Source organism: Anser brachyrhynchus, assembly GCF_964034855.1.
Source record: "Anser brachyrhynchus genome assembly, chromosome: 3".
Classification (NCBI taxonomy): Eukaryota; Metazoa; Chordata; class Aves; order Anseriformes; family Anatidae; genus Anser; species Anser brachyrhynchus.
The window spans coordinates 67577070-67598069 of NC_137696.1; the positions used below are offsets into that span (position 1 = coordinate 67577070).

Genomic DNA, 21000 nt, shown 5'->3' on the forward strand with positions numbered 1-21000 from the left:
GGGTTACCTGTATGACCCCTGAATTATAAATGGTATTTAATATAGTTTGAATATTGATATTGTTTAACTAAACACAGCTTTGATTATATTTTGTTTAGGTGTTGGGGGCAATTGGCCTCTTAATTGCAAATGTGGTGTGGCTGTGTGATTTAGGCAATAGTTATTTTGTTATCAATGTGCATTGCTTACTTCAGTAAGCGTATATTATGCCAGAAGAGTTCACCATGTACTGTTATGGCTTAAAAGACTTTAAATGCCATTACTAGATTTGTAAGTATATTCCCAATATTCTTATGCTTTTTGTATATGCTATGTAAGTTGCTATTTAGGAATACTAAATGATCTTTTATTTCAACACCATTGTACTTTCCATCCCCAAATGTGAACAATACACAGTACATGTGCAAAGGGAGTTGTTACGAGGCTTCATTTTAAAGTATTACCCTTGCTTTTCATTAAAGTACTTATCTGCAACCAAATGAACGAGAAATTAGGTTGATTCAACAGTTACACTATTCTGAACTGCATAGCTGGATGTAGGGAGTTCCAGGGACTGAAGCAGGATGCTTGCAGCCCGGAGGCTGGCGGTCGTGGTGCGGGATATGGCAATGCCCCGAAGTTACTCGATTTCACAGCTTGTTGGCTGTTAACAAATGATGCACTTGCTTCATGGGGAAAAGCAGAGTTCCATTTTCACCCTTGTAACAAGTACTTTAGGCAGCACTTAACACTTTTATAACTATTATGGTTATATACTCTAATACATATTTCTGCATAACATTACAGCACACATTATACGTTGCACAGATTCCTTGTGAAAGCATCTTCCTATGATTACTGTAATGAAATGCACTTTGCATAGATGATATTGTAGAACTTGATGTTTCCACAAATAGATAGCTCTCAAACTAGGGCTATGAAAAGGAAATAATCTTCAGCTTGAAATCTGTTCATAAATAACAATAATCTTTTATAGCAATTCTGTATTTTTAGTGATGCCCCAAAGCAATTGAAGGGAAGAAAGTAGCAGGAAAAGAAAAAGCAGAAGGATTATTTTGGCAAGCATGCAGCTTTTTCCCCTTAACTTTATATTCATGAAGACACACTTGCAAGGAACTTGGCCAGGAGCCCCAGAAACAGCATACAGACATGTGATCTCTGTGCTGATTCTTGGGTAAAACTCAAACCGAGGGTTTGATGGCTGAAGATTAATTTTTCTCATTTCTGTAATTTCTGTGCTTCTGCACTCTTGAAAACCAAACTGTCAGTGAGAAATGTGAATTTTTATTAACAATAGCTGTTTTAGTAAAAGCCCTACTGCAGATATAGTAGAACACTTTGGATTGCTACAGCCACCTAAATACCCAAACAAGTATTAAATTAGTTACAGGTACTCTTATGTTGATAAAACTGCATCTACACTAGGGTCTGTTTTTTTTTTTTTCTTTTTTTTTTCCTTTTTTTCTTTACCAATTCTGGAAGAGTAGAATTGCAAAGTTAAATTGTACCAAGACCCAATGAGAAAGCCCCCTTTCAGTAATTCTTCTAATTCTTTTGGGAAGCGCTCCAAAACTGGGTACTGCTGTGATGAGCGTGAACAGGAAATTTCTTTCTGAGCGTGAAGATGAGCTAACCCTTGGTGATCTCGTCATTTCAGTGGAAGTACTGGGGGGAAGAATTGTAAGTGAGTGAATCCTTACGGAGTTTCAGGTTTCTGTTCCTTCCTCCCTCCTATTTAACCAAGGAAAGGGAGATGTAAGCATTTGATCATGTTGCTGCTTCATAAAAGACCTATGTAGTACAAAGAGTGAAGTTTAAATAAACCAAATGTTGATCTAACCAAAAAGCACAAATAAAAAGCAGAATTGGAAAATACTTGTTTGTCCTAAAATTATCCCCAATGAACAGAAAAACAAGGAAAAAGCACTTTAAGCATTACAAATGTTTTGTGAATCCAAAACTCAAAGTGAGGGCAAGCAATTTACCCTAGTAATGTCTTTATTCCTCAGAAGAGAATTCACAAGCTCACACTGACTGGGGACCAGCCAACTCCAGCCGCACCCAGCGCTGCTTTCATTAGTGGCAAAGAAAGGGCACTGAAGTCCTTGCAGGAGCCAGTTTAAAATCTTCCTGAACAAACGTCACGGCAGATAATGCTAGGGAGAGGATGAGACTCTCCTGCAGCAGCTGATCACAGATAAACGTAGCAAGTCCTGAAGTAGAGCTGTGCTTTCACTGCAGTGCTGCGTTGCTTCTCTCTCCCGCATCCTCTCCAAGAGGAGCGTGAGGCAGCCTGGTGTCAGGATGGGAACTCGGGGCTGAAATCTTAGTCCCAGGAAAAGGAGTAGAAGCTTTGTGTCTAACTCTGCTGGGGTCAACATTTTGCTTCACGTGTTCTAGCTACAAAAAAACAAATGCGACTCTACTGTCATTTTTAACCTCATTTCCAAAGCTTTTTCATGCTTTGATGAAGTAAGGCTACCTTCTTCATAAGCACTAATGATCCCAGCTGTGGAAATCTGTTAGTTTCTAGTCTTATGACGTAGGCATTTATCATATCATTTATCAATTAATCTTCTGTGTATTTATCACTATTTGCCATATCTGTCTCTACTAAGAACCTATTACAATTCTCTGGTTATGTCAATTAGGCAATTACAAAATATGGAAATAAGTGCTGGTCATTATACGTATGTATGCAATATACAGTCAATGAGTGAGAAAGCATTTGGACAGTATCTGAGCCTTGCTTGTTTGGATGTGGCACATGTGCTGGTTTTGCCGTGTTTCTGAGTTGTCCTTCACCTTAATACCCTGTAGCTTGTCCTCCTAAATGTAGATTATGTGTGATAGCACAGACAGAAGCAAAGCACAAACAATGTAATTAGTGACCATGAGTACTAGCTGATTACTCTAACCTGCTGAGCTGACATACATGATACTTTTATGATACTTGTTAATGCCACAGTTACAATTCTGAGCAAATTTCAGACTGTGGTGGAGCAGGTACCTGTGTGTGGTTGAAGCCTTTGGATGTTAGCCAGCAGGTGGCAACTGGAGGAAAGCTTCTGCAGGTGACCATCCCCATGTGCACTTCTGCAAAATGTTCCAGAACAGCGTTAAATGAATTAGGTGCTAAATTCCCTCAAGAGCAGCAGAGCTTATGGTATCAGAAATATCTCTTTTGTAGGTAATATATTCTGCCAAATTTCATTGCCATGCACGCTCAAATAGAAAATGAATCTTTTCCGTGAGAATTTGTGAAATAACCACCCTATATTACTGAAAGTGCTTACTTCTTGAAGTATGGTTTTAAAGATGGTAAAAGATTAGTTTGGAAACAGATAAAAGAGTTTTTGTAGCCAGCTTACTCTTCAGGGATTGTTAATATGCATGCTTACTGATAAAGAGATGATGCTGTGGCTGGAATAGATGCACCCTTTCAAAAATGTCACCTTTCATTAACACAAAATGTGCTCCTCAGTTCCTTGCCCCTGTCTGTCATACACACACGTTCACATCATGTAAATTAACACAGAGCTTTCTTTTATGGTTGAGGAAGGCTGGAAAAGAGAACCTGATGATTATTTCATATTTTCAGAGAATCCGTTCCCTGACAAGAAACCATGATGGACTGATGTAAATTCTGAGATGGAAATACTAGTGATCAGATCGTAGTGCCTTCTGGCAACTTGATTTTGTATTTAGTAAAAGTACCTGAAAATGCATAAGGGATGGTGGGCTCTGATCCTGGGAACTGCTTTTTATGCCCGGGCTAAATTAGCCTTTCCCCTGATGTAAGTTAGGAGCACTGTTTCCCTTGATCTTTAAGTGACAACGAGGAGCCTTCCTTGCCCTGTGCTCTGGTGACAGCCATGTGCCTTGGAGCTGCTCCAGGGCTGCTTTCCCTTGTGCTGGTTATGCGGACAAAGCCCCCAGTGAAGCCACACATGCTACATCCTCATAGACTGACATTTCAGGTGGCTTCACCAGTTTTGTATGTTATGTGTATTACACATGCATATATCCAAAATGTTTCCCTAAATGCATGCTTATTTATAGGATGCTTCCATTTCTCTTTTTTTTTTTTTTTTTTTTTCTGGACATATGGTGAACAGTATTGTACATCACGTGCGTTATTAAATAACAAGATCCTATATTGATTTAAATCAAAGTAAATCTGACTGCTGTAACATAAATACCATTTCTTGTGAATATCTTCCAACTGAACTGTAAATGTTATGTTTTTCTTGCAGAAACTACACAGATTATATTCTGCTGTAGGCAAACTTTCAAGTTTAGCCTTCTGTAACATCAGCTATTGCTTCCAAAATACACAGCACTGGTACTCTATTCTTGCCTTGTATTTCTACAGCTCTGAACTTTGCAGTGCAAACCTGTCTGTCACAATCTCCCTGCAGACAGAGATGGGCAAATTAGCTACAATGAATGATTTATTAAATTTATTCATTTGTGACTGTCACAAATAAACCCTTAGAGGACAGAGGCCTTTAGAGGCTATGAATTTTATGCTTTCTTTAAAATTGCTTGTGAGTAGTGTGTGTGGCTATGCATCAGCCTAGAAATACTTCTGAACTTTGAAGTTATTGCTAGGTACATATAGCAATATAGCTGTACCTATACACGCATGGGTACAGCGATAATGTTGCTTTGAGTTTATTTTTCTTGCTGCATGACTGGTATTTTTTCATCTTTCTCATGGGCTGTTTTCAATCACAAAGAATCAAACAAACACTCAAGTATTTATTGTAAAAGTTCTTGCACAAGTGTTCACATTAGTTTTCTTTGTAGTTTTTATTCAGGAGAGTTACATTTTGAATAGTTATGAAGAGCAAATAAAAAGCATCAGGAGTACTATCATTAAAAAATGATCAGTTTTATTCCTGCAGTTTATGTTTGTGAATTTCTTTGTTCTAAATCTGATCAGTCCTCGTTGCAATAAACCTACTGGAAAACACTTCCAAATATCCTATTATTTAATTCAGAATTACAAGTGCTAAGCATTGGTGGCAAAGCAAATTTGTGCAAAAGTCATAGTTAAATATTTGGTTGTGTTGAGGATTTTTACAGAATTCCAGAATAACAGAAATGAGCCTAGTAAGCTGATAAAAAAGTGAAAATATGGGGACTTTAATTCCTCACTTCTGATTTGTCTCCGATACATACAGATACAGTTTTAAGAGATGATGCCCCATTAATGTGATATTTCTCAAACTGTAGTTAGGACTTTATATGTAGTTGAAGTGTGGTGGCCTTCTTTTGCAGTTTAGCTAAATTCCTGGAAAATGCAGTTCTGAGTTGATGCAAACCATTTGTGAATTTATGTTGGATTCAGAAAACTGTTTCAATTCAAAATAGCAAAATAATACAAATATTGACAGCTTGAAATATTCCATATGAACGGTCTCTGAATTTGATTCAACTGTGTAAAACAAGGGAGAGGAAAACATTTAAAAAAGAATGTTTGGGGTGAAAGAGAATGATGCAAAATAAGTTTTTTTGTTTTTCATATCTGTAAGAAATAGCTAAAAATACTTTGCTCTAGGTTAACTTGAAGTTTACTGGGTAAGCTACAGTTTAAAAGCCTTTACAGAGCAATCATTTTCTTCCACGCAGCTGATGACTCAGGCAATTGTTTCTTTCATTGTTCTGAAGCGCTTGTTGCCAGCCTAGCAGCTACATTTCTGGATAGCTCTGGCTTACTTGGTTTAGGATTTTGTCACAATGTTCATGAGCTTTTCTGACTAAACCGAGAAAATAATCTTTGTCATTGCTGCTGCATGTTTTACTCCACCAGATGTTTCTGCGCTGTGATGAAATCTGCAGACAGCAGCAAAATTAGAAGGTTAATGAAGAGAAGAGCACAGAGTCAAAAAGCAGGCTGACTTAGAGGGTGTGTGCAAGAGGGAGCATGCCTTCAACTTCCTCGCCAGATGTAGAGTGAAAAAAACATCCCAGTCCCTACTCAATCCTGATCTAAAGCGGTCCGGGGGAATGGCTGGCACAGGCTGTGAAGCTGGGTGACAGACAGCCTGCTTTTTAAAGCAGCAAATTGCATGGTTGTTTCCAAGTAGGTTCTCTGCACTTGCTGCCCCCATCCTCACTTCACTTGATGAAACTTGAGCTGGCCATTCCATCTGTCCAGTTACACCCAAATGTTGGATATAGCAGTTTAATGCCTAATTTAAAGGATAAGAGAGGTAGTGTTGTGAGTTACGGGAACCTTCTCCACTCCCATGTCTCCAGTGGTTTTAATGTTGGGTGTGTTATCCAAGGGGAGAGACAAAACTGGGATTTCTGGCTTTCATATGACAGCAACCTCACAACAAAAATTTGAATGCCCCCCACCAGTCTGCATGTATCCCTAACAGATTTTGGAATGACCTTCCCGTGAATGCTCTGATGTGCAAACTGGTCAGCAAATCTGCTCCAACTGTATCATATGCATGTACGTTCAAGCTGGTCACAGGAGGACTGTAAGCACCAATGTGACACAGCCATGGGAAAAGCTAACGTTTTCCACAGTAAAGTGCTTGTGACATTGTGCAAGATACCAGTTGCTCTACAGAGTTCAGGACCCCCATGCTCAGGGAAGATTGATTCACATTGGAACAGATGCAAAAAAAAGGCAAGAAAGATGGCCAGGAAGATAGAAGCATTCTCTGTGACAGAGAAGTGAAAGCACGTAGCATGTTTAACACAGGAAAAAACTTTTGGGAGGGTTATAGAGCTGCCTTGTATATACTTAAGACAGGATTGATCAGAAACATAGATACCATGCACCAGAGTTTTTCTTTGGTCTTTATTTTATTACACTTGGAGAATGTATCTACCTGTGCCACATCTAAGTGACGCTTTGGGAGCATTAATAAAGACTGAGGCCATCATATGCTGAAAATACACTGTCTTTTCAGAATTAATGGCATATGTGAAGTGATAGTTTAAGCAACTAAAATTGTATCAAAACTATCTCAAGAGAAAGGGGGCTTTCAGAATCACCAGTGAAAAACCCTTAGCCTGCAACACTGATGATGACTTTTCAAACGTGGTATGGAACTTCAGTTGTGGTATTAAGTTTTCCTCTAAAATCCTATACCTCATGTTGAGATACTGCAAAGTGTAAAAGATTTATTATTTGTTCTCTGTGCTCCTGGATACAGAAACCCATGCCATTTTATCCCTTTTAAATCACACACCAAAAAAAAATTCATCATAGTAAAGCAACAAGAAGTAATACACTGCACTTTTGGTACCTTTTAATGCAATTCAACGTATGGTGAATAACCTTCATAAATAGTTAGGTATTATTAGCCCTGTTATATGGATAGGAGAAGGGAGGCAAGCATGGGTATGAGGATTGTGCAAGGTCACACAGCAAATAAATGTGGATAAATTACCACTACTGAAACTGATATGCCTCTGGGTAAAATTCAGCAGCTGTCTGACCATGAGCGAAAACATTAAAGCAGATGAGATGAGAACCTCATGCAATCAAAACGCCCTGTGATTTTTGTAAGGTAAACAGATGGACTGTGATGGGCGAGACCTGAATTTCTCCAGGGGTTGCGTCCAAGAAAAATCAAACTGAATAAACTGGAATAAATTCATATGCTCATTAGTCTTCATATGGATAATCTGAAAAACGGCATCAGTAATTACCGTTTCACCTTTTGCATTCATCACATAAAGAATTACCAAAGCAGCCACCAGAGTGCACCAGATACATTTTAGAGCAACTTGCAGGAAAAGAGAGGAAGATGTGAAGTTTCCCCCCCTCTTCTTTTCTTCTTTTCTTTTTGCTGAGCTTTGGAACAAGCCAGCTGTTCAAATTTGTGTGTGGAGGGCAGTGAGGGAGAAGGCCAGCACTTGCAGAAAGCCGTGAGGGGTTTGTTTCTCATACCCACTGTTGTGTCCTTGCAGTTGCTTCTGTGTCAGTTCTGGGTTGCTTACAAAATTCTCCCTCATACTGAGCTGTCTTCTGACAGTATTGGACGTATTTTTTCCATAAAGAATGCTATGGAAAAATTGAATGTGGAATGCACGTTCGTTTGAAGGATCAGACCATCAGAAATATTCATGATGTGCAGGCTAGCAAGGATGTTATCAGCTTTCTGTATGCAAATGTACTTTCTGTGTAAAAGTGCATGTGTGACTTCATCCCCATTTTGATATTTGGGGGCAGCTAAGTTGGTCTAAAACACCTCCTACATACTAGTACATTTCAAAGTATTGAATACTCCACATTTTAGATGCCATATGTTGCACATTGTAACTGAACATTGTCTTCTGTATGTTCACAGGCAACATAAAAAAATTAAAGATGTAGCTTATCTGATAGATGTGGACATCTGCATGTGACCTACTCATCTAGTTTATCTTTCTAGCCTGTGGAAGGAAACAGACAGTTATAGAGCATGATTCATCTTCATGTCCTAAAGTGGATGGATGACATAGGTCAGATGATTTTACCCACTAAAAGTGAATTTCTTTCATGGACTTTCAGTGGAGCCTAAAATCACTTGCATGGATATAGACATCAACTGTTAAGCAGCAGAAATCATACCCTGCATGTGTAATACTCTTTGCTGTACTACAGGAAATACACATTTCCTATATACAATGGGAAAGAATATCTTTCCTATATATAATATTCTTTCCCGTATTGCTGCTCGCGTTGCTCATTAACGGCTGCAGAGCACTGTTTAAGTGTGCGGTTCTTTGTGTAGTGAAGTGCACCACCACGTGGGGTATGGAGCTTAGCAAGTGTTAGACTTCATCTTACAATATATGAACAACTTTCTGCTTCATGCCTTTTCTGGCTGTTAGCTGGAATCCTGGAAACATAATTTGGACAATGGAAATGCTGCCACTTTATTAGAATGTGAATTAGGTGAGTGAGCTGACTGAGACATTTTCTTCTCAGTTGAAAATCTCTCTGAACAAATTTTACAGTAGGTAATGCTAGGGAAAGGATGAAACTCTCCTGGACTAGGTCATTACAAATGTATTTTACAAGTCCTGAGGTACAGTTGTCCATTCACTGCAGCTCTGCATTTGTTGTCTGAACACTACAGTATTGCTTCTAAGGGGATCTCTGGAGCTCAGCAGGAATAAATCCGTGCTGGGCTGTTGAAGTCAGTCTGTGAATTGGAACTTCTAAGCTTATCTGTTATAATTTCTTCAAACCAGTGCTTCTCGGTAGAAGCAGTAAAATGCAGTACTCAGTAAAATTCAGTAGGCTGCATTTTTACCTGCTGATAATTGCTGCATCATCAGGAACATGGAATGTGAAAAATCAGCCAGCACCTGGAAATAAAAAAAATAATTAAAAAATAATAAAAAACAAATCTGTGTAGTTTTGGACTTTATTTGAAAAAAAAAAAACTTAAAAAAGGAAAAAAAAGTCATTTTGCAGTGAAGATTGAAAAGTAGATGTTGAACAAATATATATTAAGTCTTTTTAAAACAGTGATGAAGGATGGTGCTGATGAGGCATTTTCTTTTTAGCAATTGGTTTGTGAAGAAAATACTAAGCATGAGAATCCTGCACTGCTTGGCCCCAGTGACTGATTATATTAAGTGTAAAGGTACTGCATGACATCTTAATCTAAATATTTGAACTCTTTGAAGGAGTCTTGGGTTCAGCAGTAAGACAGCCTGATTTGTAATCTCCTTTCTCAATTATATCTCTTTCTACCACATAAAGCTATATGTCTCAAATGTTGCCTTCTTATCTAAATGATAACAAACAACCTTGCTTTTCAAATAAGTATACCTGTACCTTGTTAAGAAGAAGAATGCTAGTTGCAAACTTGATAATTACTGAGTATAAGTTGGTTTAGGCAGAGGACAGACCAGTGGAAGAGTGGTGATATTCTTGTCAGTTTACAGCAATAATGCATCTGTAGATCTAGATTATCTAGCTGCCTCCAGAATAATTTCAGCCAAGAAAACTAAACTGTACTGGAGTTATGCTGTCATAACAGGACAGAGTTTGATCCTATCAAGCTGTCAACCAGAGTAAAGAAAAAAGCGTGCCTGGAGTTAAGCTCTTAAATCCACAGGAGCTGTTGCATGCTCAGCACATTTGAAGCATGTCATACTAAAGACAGATTTAAATAAGGGAATCGCTATCTGTTATTTCTGAGTTACCAGTAATTTAGTCTCTATTCTCACTTATTAATAGAACTTCTTTCTTTTTAGGTCCTTTTCCAACCCTCCTTGTGATACACTTACAAAAGTGTGCTTATTCTCCAGTTGATGACTATAAACTCAGTCTGGGTTTTGCCATTCTTTATCTGCCTCCACTACTCCCCTGTGGACTCGGCAGCATGCAACTCTTCTCCCCATTTTCCATTTGTAGTAATTTCTTTTTTTTTTACCAGTTCCTTCTGATGCCGTGCTGGCTACATTGTGCTTCTTCATTCTTTTTACAGCGGAAGTGTGGTGTATCCTAATTATAATGTGTTTTAAGATGCTTATCAAAGGATAAATACTTTAGATTTTTAATCTTATGGCACCTAATATATATTCTTTGGGCACAGGGTTTTGGCAAGCACTCATTAAACTCAGAATGCTTTAAAGATTTTTACTTTTTTTTTTTTTTTAATCTATTCTTTAAAGGAAGTTTTACAACTGACTAGAGTATTTGGTGTGCAAACGGCTAGCTGAAGATTTTAGAAACTGCCAAGTCCTAAGGCAATTTCACTTCATTTACATTTGTAGTTTTCTTGTTTTAGTTTAAAAGGAAAAGGTTGGGTCCTTAACAAAATAATTTTGTATTCTGCATAGGCTGTTCAACAATTAGCCACACATGCATTTAAAGACAGAGCCAAAGGCAACAGTAAATAGTTGTAGTGGCATATATTAATAGGGTGCTTTCTCGTCTCATGCTGATGTGCTTCTAACAGAGCAGTGAAAAGAGATGGGTCTTGCTTGTGTCTGCGTGTGAGAAATCAGGCCCCAGTTTTTGCCTTTCTGACACAGCCTGAGAGGTGTACTGAGTGCTGTACCTGTGTACTGAGGGTACAAGGAAATCTTTTCACAACTCTTAAGTTTTACAGTGTTTTCATATCCTTGTTTTTTGGCAAGTTACACAGGTAACTTGACCCAGCGCACTGCTTTTGGTGAATACTGCTACTTCAGCTGTTTGCAGCTGGACCACTGAGACACTGCTGAGGTAGCAAGCACAGAGGCTGCGCTCTTGCTCTTGCCCTTTGGAAACCAAGGACCTCTGGGGAGGTCAGGCAGCGTGCACAGCCTTTGGTGTGTGCAGTAGATCTGCCCTGAGACAACTGGACAAAAAGAAAAATTTCCACTTATTTCATAGATCTCTTCTACTTTACTGCAATGGATATGTGAAAAGCTTACCGGTACTACTCCCTGTTTTTCATATTTTTTTGTTTAAATTTGAAAATTTTGACGAAAAATTGTCAATTTGTGTGCAAAAACATTTTAGTCAAAACACCTTGGCCAGCTGCCTACAGATAAAACATCGTACAGAAGTCCTGGGAGAGTCAGGCATCGTTAAAACTCACCCCTACCCTCAGTTCTTTGTATGCACCTAAAACCAAGGCAAAGCTGACCTTCTGTAGTGGAAGAAGTGAAAAGGCCCCTCCATCTCTTGAACTCTGCAGCACTTCCCTGTGCTTGTCATGCTGAGAGTCTTCCCAACATTTCATGGGGATGTTACCCTTTTCAGAGAAATAAAGGACAGCCCCTTCCGTGTCCCATAAAAGGCCACCCTTTTAAGAAGAAACCTGGATAAAGTTATCTGCTTAAGTCAATGACAAAATTCGGTTATGTCTGGGTATCACCCACGAACAAAATCAACAGCTCCAGGTGTGTGGAGGGCCGTGAAGGACACACCAGTCCCGCTCAGACACGACGGGAAGTTTTTCCTGTTGGATTCTCTGCTGGGAGCGATTTTTCAGTGACTGCAGGTCAAAATTACCGCCCTGCAGATGGTATACATACATGAAGATCGGGACCTCGAGGTACCTAAGCGCTCCTGAGCACCTCACGTAGCCCCGCGCCGAATTTTTCAGACACCTAACTGCAAGCAGGGCAGCTGCACAAGGGAGAAGGAAACGTGCTAGTTATGCCAGCACTGAAGCCAGTCCTAATGGCAAAAAAGGCGATTCGGACGCGGGGCTAGGGGACAGCAGGAGAGGGAGCCCGGCTGCCTGGTGTCCTGCCCTGACCTCGCCGCGCACCGCCATTTTGGTAACCATGGCGTGCGATGGAAACACCGGCGGTGGCGGTGGCGGTGGCGGCGGTGGCGGCGGAGGAGGGGCCCGGCGGCGGCCGGCCGCAGGAGGCGCTGCCGTGGGCGGCCCTGCCCCGCTGTGCCGAGCCCTGCCGAGCCGCCCCGCTCCGCCGAGGCGCCGGCAGAGGGGATGGCAGCATGAGCTGGCTGCCGGGCTCCCGCGGCGTGGTGCTCACCGCCTACCACCCCAGCGGCGGCGGCGGCGCCCCCGGCGGGTGAGCGGCGGCGGCGGCCCCGCGGGGAGCCCCTGCGGGGGCTCGTGGGGCGGCCGGGGAAGCGCCTTCGGGGCCGGTCGCGGGCGGCCGGGCTGCGGGCACCGGGCGGGAGGCGGCGGGGAGCGGCCCCGGGGGAGCCGTGCCCCGGCAGCCCCGCGGGATCCGGCCGGGGGGGGCTTCAGCCGGCTCTCGGCGCGGCTCGGTGCTCGGTGGTGGTGGTGGTGGTGGTGGTGGGTGTTTGTTGTTGTTGTAACGGGGTGCGCTGAAGGAAGTGCAGGTGAGGCCGAGGGAAACTTGCTGGAGGTTTTGACAGCTCGAAAAGGGGTGGTGGGGAGCAGGGCGGCCGCACCGGGTGCCCCGCAGGCCGTGTGTAACGCGGGCTGCGTGCCCTGGCAGTAAGCAGAGGCTGCTGAGAGGGAAGGAGTTTTGTCTTTGCTCCGTCTGTCCTGGCCTTGCTGGAAGTGCCCACAAAGGTCCCTTTGATAAACATGGGACTTTTACTAACGCGGGGAAGCTGGCCGAAACCGGGACGGTATCGGCACTGGCACATGACTTACACGCGCGCCCAAGTAGAGCGTGTCAGACCAAACTGATTATAATCTCATTAAAAAAAGATAGAAGGAAGTGCTGGATGTCACCCTGGACAAAAGATAACCGATGTGCCTTGGTATGGCACGCTAAGAGTTCACGGCAAAGGCAAGAACCGAACTGAACAATGCGCTTACGGAGTGCTTGAACAGCACAGCCGCGGCCCTGTTTTTGTTGAGGTGCTCCCTTCCTTGTAACTATGTGTGTGTATAGGGAATAAAGGTGAGAAGTGGTCTCCTTTCTTAATTACAGCATTAGAAATGTGTACGTTAGAGCTGGGTAGGACAGGGGGTTCCCACATTTAGTTTGCCTGAGCTCCGCCACTGGCAGCATTACAGCTTCAAAAACCGTGCACGTTTGCCATTTAGCTCTCAGCTAAGATCCAGAAGGCTGCCTCTCTTTCCATGTCACAGCTTTCAGTATCACTACGTACCCCTCTGCTGCCTCGAAAACTCTGTAATTTTCAACGGGAATCAGAGCACTAGCAAGCTGATGTAATACAGTGCCAGCTGTTCGTATTGTAATGAAGCAACCCTTTTGGAAAGACTAATGGTCAACTACGTTGATTTTTTTTTTCTTTTTTTCGAGGACATTCAAAACAATGAACATTGGAGACTGCATTGTTTTTTGACTGTTGGAGAAGCATGGCACTGGTGCATCCTGGAAAAAGCAGTGCATTGGCTGTGCTCCAGATAAAGTGGCAGCTAGGAAACTATGTTCCCTAACCATTTGTTTTTCTTCAGGCATACAAGAAGTCCTGCTTCATAGGACTGCAATATTTTACTGATCTAATAGATTATTGAGCTACTTTACCATTCTCTTCTGGCCCTTTAAAGGCACAATGAGCCTGTGAAATACTTCCTGTAAAAAAGTCTTACCCTACTATTGGTTCATCAGGCTAAAATCTAGAACAGCTTTAATGTGATTACTTCCAAGTTTGACAATTTAGCAGTGTTGTCTTGTCAGTGACAAAGTTTAAATTAGCATCAGAGCTGTCTTTGCCATAGAATTTATTTTACAGCTTATATTAAAGTAATAGCTAAAGGAATATCTTCTTATATTTTAGATACCGATTATGGGTGACTCCTGTGGTATACCTAAGTATTTATCTAAGAACTTCCTTAGAGAAATCACAACAGCAGTTTACTCAGTCAAGTTTAATTTTAATAGCTCTCCCCTCCATACTGCTTGTTTTCTGCTTGCTTTTCACTTCTCAGCTTTGACCCACTAGATTCACTATTGCTTTATTGGCTGTCTTGCTGCTTGCATTTTTGTGTTATCTCCCTTTTTTATGATGTCCATGCACGGGCATTTTTCTTGTTTTTCCCATGGAACTGCTTGATGTTAAATGGACTGTGGAAAATAAGAGTGAATCAAGTAACTTGCCCACGACTCTGTTTCAGCAGCCACTTTGGCCCCTTGTAGGCATGTAAAGTTCATGCATGAGAGAAATGTGAAATTGACGTACCTAAGCGTAGACATCCAGTGCTGCTTGGGTTTCTTGTTGGGGATTTTACCGCATCTTCTGTAGCAGAAAGAGCTGCAGGTCCTGTGTCATATTTGCCATCCACACACAGGCATTTCAGGTAACAACAGACTTTTCATAGGGCTCTTTTTGCTTACCCTTAGACAACGGTCTCATCCAGACAGGCCTCTGCAGGACTGTTCCTGTTCAAGAATGAATGTGTGTGTGAATGTGCGTATGTATATATGCAGCTAAAAATATCTTTTAAGTGATTGTAAGGCGAAGGCCAGGTCTGGAGTATCAAATAGGTGGGGAATAGGATATAAAAAAATTGCAAATAGCTAGATGCATGCAAAACTAACTGCATGCGTACTGGTGTGTGAGAAAAATAAAATCCTGCTACAGAGCATTTTCAAGAGCTGTGCTTAAAATGCAAACGGAGTGACAGATAAATGATTCTAAATGTGATGGCCACAGCAAGTTGACTTTGCTTTTGTCTCCCTTACCTTTGCGTTATCTCAGAGGCTGCCTTTCTGTATTGTCTCCCTGGCTGTACCAAATTGTCATGTGAGTCACAGTCTCCCTGTATGTCTCCAATGAGTCACCGTGCTTTCTCAGCAGCAGCCAGCATGTGCACTTTTGCTGCCACTTCATTGTACTTCTTAAGCTTATTGCAGAAGACCAGTTTGAGTATTGAAGCTTTGCAAGCTAGTGCCTTCTTAATATCACATGCTCCCAAAGGTACTGTGAATCTTCATGTTGCTAGTGACTTCTTAAGAAGGACTCCAGCATCTCATAAAGACTAGAACATGACTCTTTTTCCTCACAGGTCATGTACCTATGCGCGCCCTCACTTATTTGCTGTATTTAAATCTTGCATTTGGTTTGCCAGCACTGGCTTGCAAAGTGAGAACTACAAGCCCAGTTTCCCTTAGATGGAACTAAAACCCAGACCAGTTCTGGAGAGAGTGCTGTAACCCTTGGCTGCTGGAAAACAGAAGATTCCACCTCCTCAGGTCTCTGCCAAATGATGCCTGCAAGCAAGCACCCATGGTGCTGGAGATTCACTGTCCTATTAACTGCTGAACCCACGTGAATCTGGGAGATGTCAGCTGAAGATTGGAAGTGTGTGGCAGTGGAGGAGAGGGTCACAGTTTTTGTTGTGGAGAAGAGCCCATTATTGTGGATTACTGCGCAAGCGTGCATAAAAGAAAATATTTTTTATCTTCATAAATACAGGTTTTATTAACTTAGTGGTTGTAGTATCTGTGTTGACTGTTGGGATGGGTGACAAGTGAAGGGCATAAAATACTTAGTGTTTTCTACAGGCAGCTTTGGTCTAAATCACTCAGTTTGATCGCCTTTCATTGTTCAAGTATTTGCTCAGTTTAATCTGAAGATTTAACAGTTTGCATCTCAAGCCAAGAAGAAATCTAGTAGTGAATATGAATTCATGCCTTCTTTGAAGGGCAGTTTCTGTTCTCATTCCTTCAGAGAGAAAAGCTCTCATTCCTTTCCCTCTCTTTTCCCACCAGTGACTCACTCTTGGAATTGAAATCCAGTGAAATCCAGTCTGAAGGACTAAAGCACTGTGAGAGATGCATGTAATGCTCAGTGTGTGAGCAACAAACTCACAAGCTGATTATAACAATGGGCTTGTGGTGGCAGAGCCTTTTGCAATTTCTTTTGCAAGCTGTTAGTACAGCACAGATCTGGGGTTTTCTATATCATCACGGCATTTGTTGTTCCTACCCCCTGTAACCTGTCTGCCGTGATGCCAGTACGGATTCCCCAGCACAGTACCTGCCATGTGGTGCTTGCTTTTATGCAAAGCAAAGATCTATCACACTTAGCTCACTTTACAAAATCATTGCAATGTTCTATCTAAGTTTACAGGCTCTATGTGAGTACAAATACCTTAGAAAAATCCTTTCCTGCCTTGAGTTTGCCTGCTAATTTGAACAGCATTTATTGTCGAGTGCCTACCGACATACTCAAATAGAGCTGATAGACAACAGCGCTCTAAGTTGCTTTGTTTAGAATCGCTTTTGTGTCTTTTGTGCTTTATGCATGTATAAATATGTAGCGTACTGCACACCCTTAATGTGTTGCTTAGTTACCAGTGTATTAATCCCGCTAACTTGATCTACAGACAGCAAGATGTGGTAGCCCACCATTTCCTGCTTCCCTGCGTCCAGATTCCTGTCTCCCTCGAGTTACCCCTTCCCTAGTTTGCACCTTATTTCTTCTTCGAATTTATCTGGCTTCTGCCTTTGGTTCTTGTTATGTCCTTCCAATAGAGTAAAAAGCCCTTCAGCTGCCTGTTAACTCATCATCAAGCTGCTGCTCAATTTTATTTTTGTAGACTAAATAAGTAATTATTTTTGAGTCTCTCTGTTTCTTCGGTCTAAAAACATTTTTTTGGGTGACTCTTTTGTTTAATTTCTTCAATTTTCAGCATCCTTCTTTAAGTGTGTCCCGCTATTTTGCCTTCCCAGCCTGAATTACAGGGAGCAGTTCAGTGTCAGTCTCATGAATGTCACCCACAAAGGTAAAATCACTTCTATGATGCTAATTAGCACCACATCCAGTTGCAGGCATGGTTGTTTTTCTAAGCATCCTGTTGGAACTCACCTCAAGTTTCATGTCCTCTGTGCATTTTTCAAGCCCTTCTTTTTCAGGGCAGTCCTCATTATGCAGACATGGTCCCTTGGTCATGCCCTTAGATATCCATTTAACGTCTGTCAGTGTTATAAAACAACATTATTTCAATAAGCTCAATTCACTAACTGACCTGGATCATTCTATGTCATGGATTTAGATTGGATTTAATGCCCTTTGCTATCTGTGAAAACAGTCTATTCAGTTCCACTCTCGGTCAGGCCCTTAAATAGGTATCAAATGAGAATAACTGTGCTGAATCGGTGGAGCTGTGTAGCAGAACAGAGGAGAATTGGGGCTCACTGTATACTGGCTTTCTTTTTTATTTTAATAAGATAGAGAGAATGAGGTGACATACCTATAAGGAATGTGAAGCATAAAAGCCTTTTGAACATTTTAATTAACAGCTTTCTTGAGTGTGTACAAATCTAGATCGTACAGAGCATAACACAAGATATTACTAGGTGTGCTGTTATAAGCATGTAGTCTTTATGTAAAGTTAGAAAGCAGCTGAACTTCTGATGAGCAAAGTGCCAGAGGAACCTTGTAAATCTGAACTTCAGCCTTAGCTCTAAATGTGGCATCAAATGAATATTTCTTATTTGCATCTCTTCTTTTTCTTTGAAGAGCAGAATTGTTGAATTTGATTTTGAATAGGACTAATGGCTTTTCCCATCTGCTATTATTGGCACTCTATTGAAAAGATTGAAACTGTTATTGCCAGTAATTTACTCTTGTTTCATAGCTGCCACCAGAGAGGTTGGAGCTGAAAGTGGTAAGGTTTTAAAAGGCTGTTCATACGTGCCTCAGAGACGTCTGCAATGCGAGTACCCAGCTCTATAGTTATGCTTTTTTACTAGACTTACTGAATGTGTGCCTTCATTTTTTTTTTCTTTTGTGAATCAGAATGCTACAACTGAACTGAGGCTGTAATTACAGTAACTGATACAGAGAAGTTCCCGCTGTGAGTGGCATTGCAGATTCCTGTTATGTATGGGTCACTGACTGTCACTCCAAACTCAGTAAATGAACTTGGCCAGGGGAAGAAAAATTCCACACTAGTAAGTTTTGAGCATTTCCAACGTGACAATGAGCTGTTTTGTGAGGGCTGCTTGTTTTTCGGTGAACCTGTATCTGCCTTGGAATCCTGATCTCAAAATAATTGTGTGCAGGCAGGGAATTTAAATATTTCTAGCCAAACAAGTAAGAAAAATGTAGGGTTTTTGTTTTTAAAGTGTTTGTGTGTGTAAAAAAATTATTTGATTTATTTTATAAAGTACGCCGTCTTCTGGGATATGTATTTGGTGACAACCCAACCAGCGTAATGGGTTGAGCACACGAGCAAGTTACCCTTCTGCCCTCCTGGAAAAGCTGAAGCTATGCACTTAGTCTTTGGTTATTGTTTTGTGCCAACTGTCTTGTATTTCAACAGAGTAAAAGTGAACACAGCAAAGGTTAGATACCTACTGATACTGTCCCGCAAGGATCACCTGTTCCTTATTCACCCTTGTTCTGTCAGGCTGTTCCCTGCCCCTCCTGCTACAACATCCCAGTCCCCTTAGCCTTGAAATGCTTTCAGGAGAGTTTTGGAGACTTTACCCGTGTTCTTCCTACAACACCATTTCTTCCTAAGGAGGCTTCTTAGACCAAAAGGCAACAAATACATATACATGTATTGGAATATTTACTTTGCGTTGCCTGTGTTATTGTTGGAAGAGTAAAGTGGTTTGGGGTGAAGTATTTGAGGGGGAAAAAAAGTGAATGTTTTTAGCATACTTAGAAATATGATTGAAGGTATCTCACATGTGAGAAAGCAACAAGGTAAGAATAATGCTGTCTTCAGCACATAAATAAATATCTCATCATGCATACTCAGTGCCAAACTGCAGCAGAACAGTTGGTGTGTTTTGCTTGACGTAGCATCAATACAAATCCTCAATTTACCACTCCTCAGACTACCTCTTCTTCCTGTCCACCAGTCCCTAAATCACCCAGACAGCTTTCACTCGGACTTAGGGAAGTCAGATGTTTTAACTTTACTTCCTGTTTGAAAACCAGGAGAATACTTAAGAGGATGTGTGAGAATTGTTTTGTCAACATTTAGTGATATGGCACTTAGTAAATTGTTTATTTTTTTATTATTTTTAATCAGTTGATTATTTTTAGCTGATTGCTGTGTAATCATCAGAACAATAGTTGGCTGGACTCAAGGCTACTGTTGAAATGTTCCCTCTATGAGAAATTCTTTGCTTTTAGTAAAATACAACATCAAGGTCCAGGAGTATACTATATCAAGAGATAACAGGGAGATTTGTGACTAGTTTGAGAGAGTGCAAAGCTAGATTGTAACTGGACAAACAGATTGGGAAGTTCTTGCGTGTTTGTATCACCCAAGGAGTGATATAGCAACTGTGGTTATAGCCATGGTCATGAGCCTGTGATCCCAGATACAAAGGAAGGAACTTGGTGCAGTAAGCGAAAGCCTCAGCTGCTGAACAGCAAGGAAGTGCTGGTGAATACTCATCTACAAAGCCAGTACTCGGTTAGCAGTCACAGTGAGAGACCAGAGCTATGGTTACCGTGGGCCAGTGGAAAATGCTTTCTCTCTTGGCAGTTGCTAAGAGGATTATAGGTCTATTGACATCCATAGTGTAGCTTCTGGAGCCTCACCTCGTGATTTCCTTTGCCACAGCCAGGTAAGGGAACGCTAGTAACAGCATTGCTTTTGTAGGAAAAATCATTCCCATCGTTCCTGTTTGCAGAGGGTGGCTGTGTTCTGCTAAGCTGCGTCATCTTCTGAGAAGCCTATATGCCAGTAGTCTTGAGGAATATCTTCTTGTTCTGTTGAAAGTGTTATCTCAGGAGAGATACTACGCTATTTACTGAAACTTTTTATTTTCATCTCAGAAGCCTCAGAGGGTTCAAACCAGCAGAAGTTTTGATGTGCAGTGACAGTGGTGCAGGTTGTGGCCAATTAGGCTGGGATGAGCTGAAAAGAGCAGGGACATCACTGAAAATGGAGTTTCCTTCCACCTTTCACCTACATTTTTTTTTCCCTGGCATTGACATTTCTGGTCTGATCGAACTAGGCTGAGCTGGATCAAGAGAAAAAATATCCATCTGAAAGCAGTGTTTTTCACAAGAGTTTTTTTCAGACAGATTGGTTTCTTAACCTGACTTAGCAAGTGACTGCATCAGTGACAGTGCTGACACAAGGGAAGTTATAGAAACCCACAGAAAAGGAAGGATTTGACAGAACCCTCTGGCAGCAGCCTACATCTGTGTCAGCTTAATGTGATCATTACGGGGCTGTGATTTGACAAGAGAACTCATTTTTATGAGTCCTAGTACTGGCTATGGCCGTATCTTGTAAGAGGTTGATGGGATATAATTTAAATCTATTGGTTCAGATTTATTAAAAAGATAATTTGGTGGCTTAGCTTTATGCTGGCAGGTTTTTAGTCAGTTCAGGTACATTTTGTCCTTTAGCAGTCACTCTAAAGCTGGTGTAAACTTAACCTCTGGCTAATTTTGCCCTGACTCATGCCATTCGGTGATTCAGTAGTGTGCATGTCGTCTGCCTGCAAAAGGCGCGTTGCAGCACGAGGAGAGATCCTTGGGATCCAGTGCTGATCCCTGGTGGGGAATACCGTGGAGCACCCACGCCCTTACTATGGAGCTGCGGAGAGCTTGCCTTCCCCTCATCACGTATTAATTGCATAGTGCAGTGTGCTTCCCAAAAAAGAAACAAAAGCCCAGCTTTGATTCCCACACACTGTAAT

The 21000-nt window shown here is 41.3% G+C and overlaps 1 protein-coding gene across 3 annotated transcripts in view; it reads left to right on the forward strand.

Annotated features, from left to right (window-relative positions):
• The window catches only part of ARHGAP18 (Rho GTPase activating protein 18), a 92291-nt gene that overhangs the window by 14608 nt on the left and 56683 nt on the right, over window positions 1–21000 (forward strand). Inside the window, exon 1 of one of the 3 annotated variants that reach the window (XM_080586797.1) lies at window positions 12300–12504. The exons of 1 other annotated variant lie outside the window; for it this stretch is intronic. In XM_080586797.1, the coding sequence (XP_080442923.1) occupies window positions 12428–12504 (77 nt within the window). In that variant the 5' untranslated portion in view covers window positions 12300–12427. Of the gene's footprint in view, window positions 1–12299; window positions 12505–21000 lie in introns of those variants that run through there. One more of the 3 variants, XM_080586796.1, reaches the window with a different exon arrangement.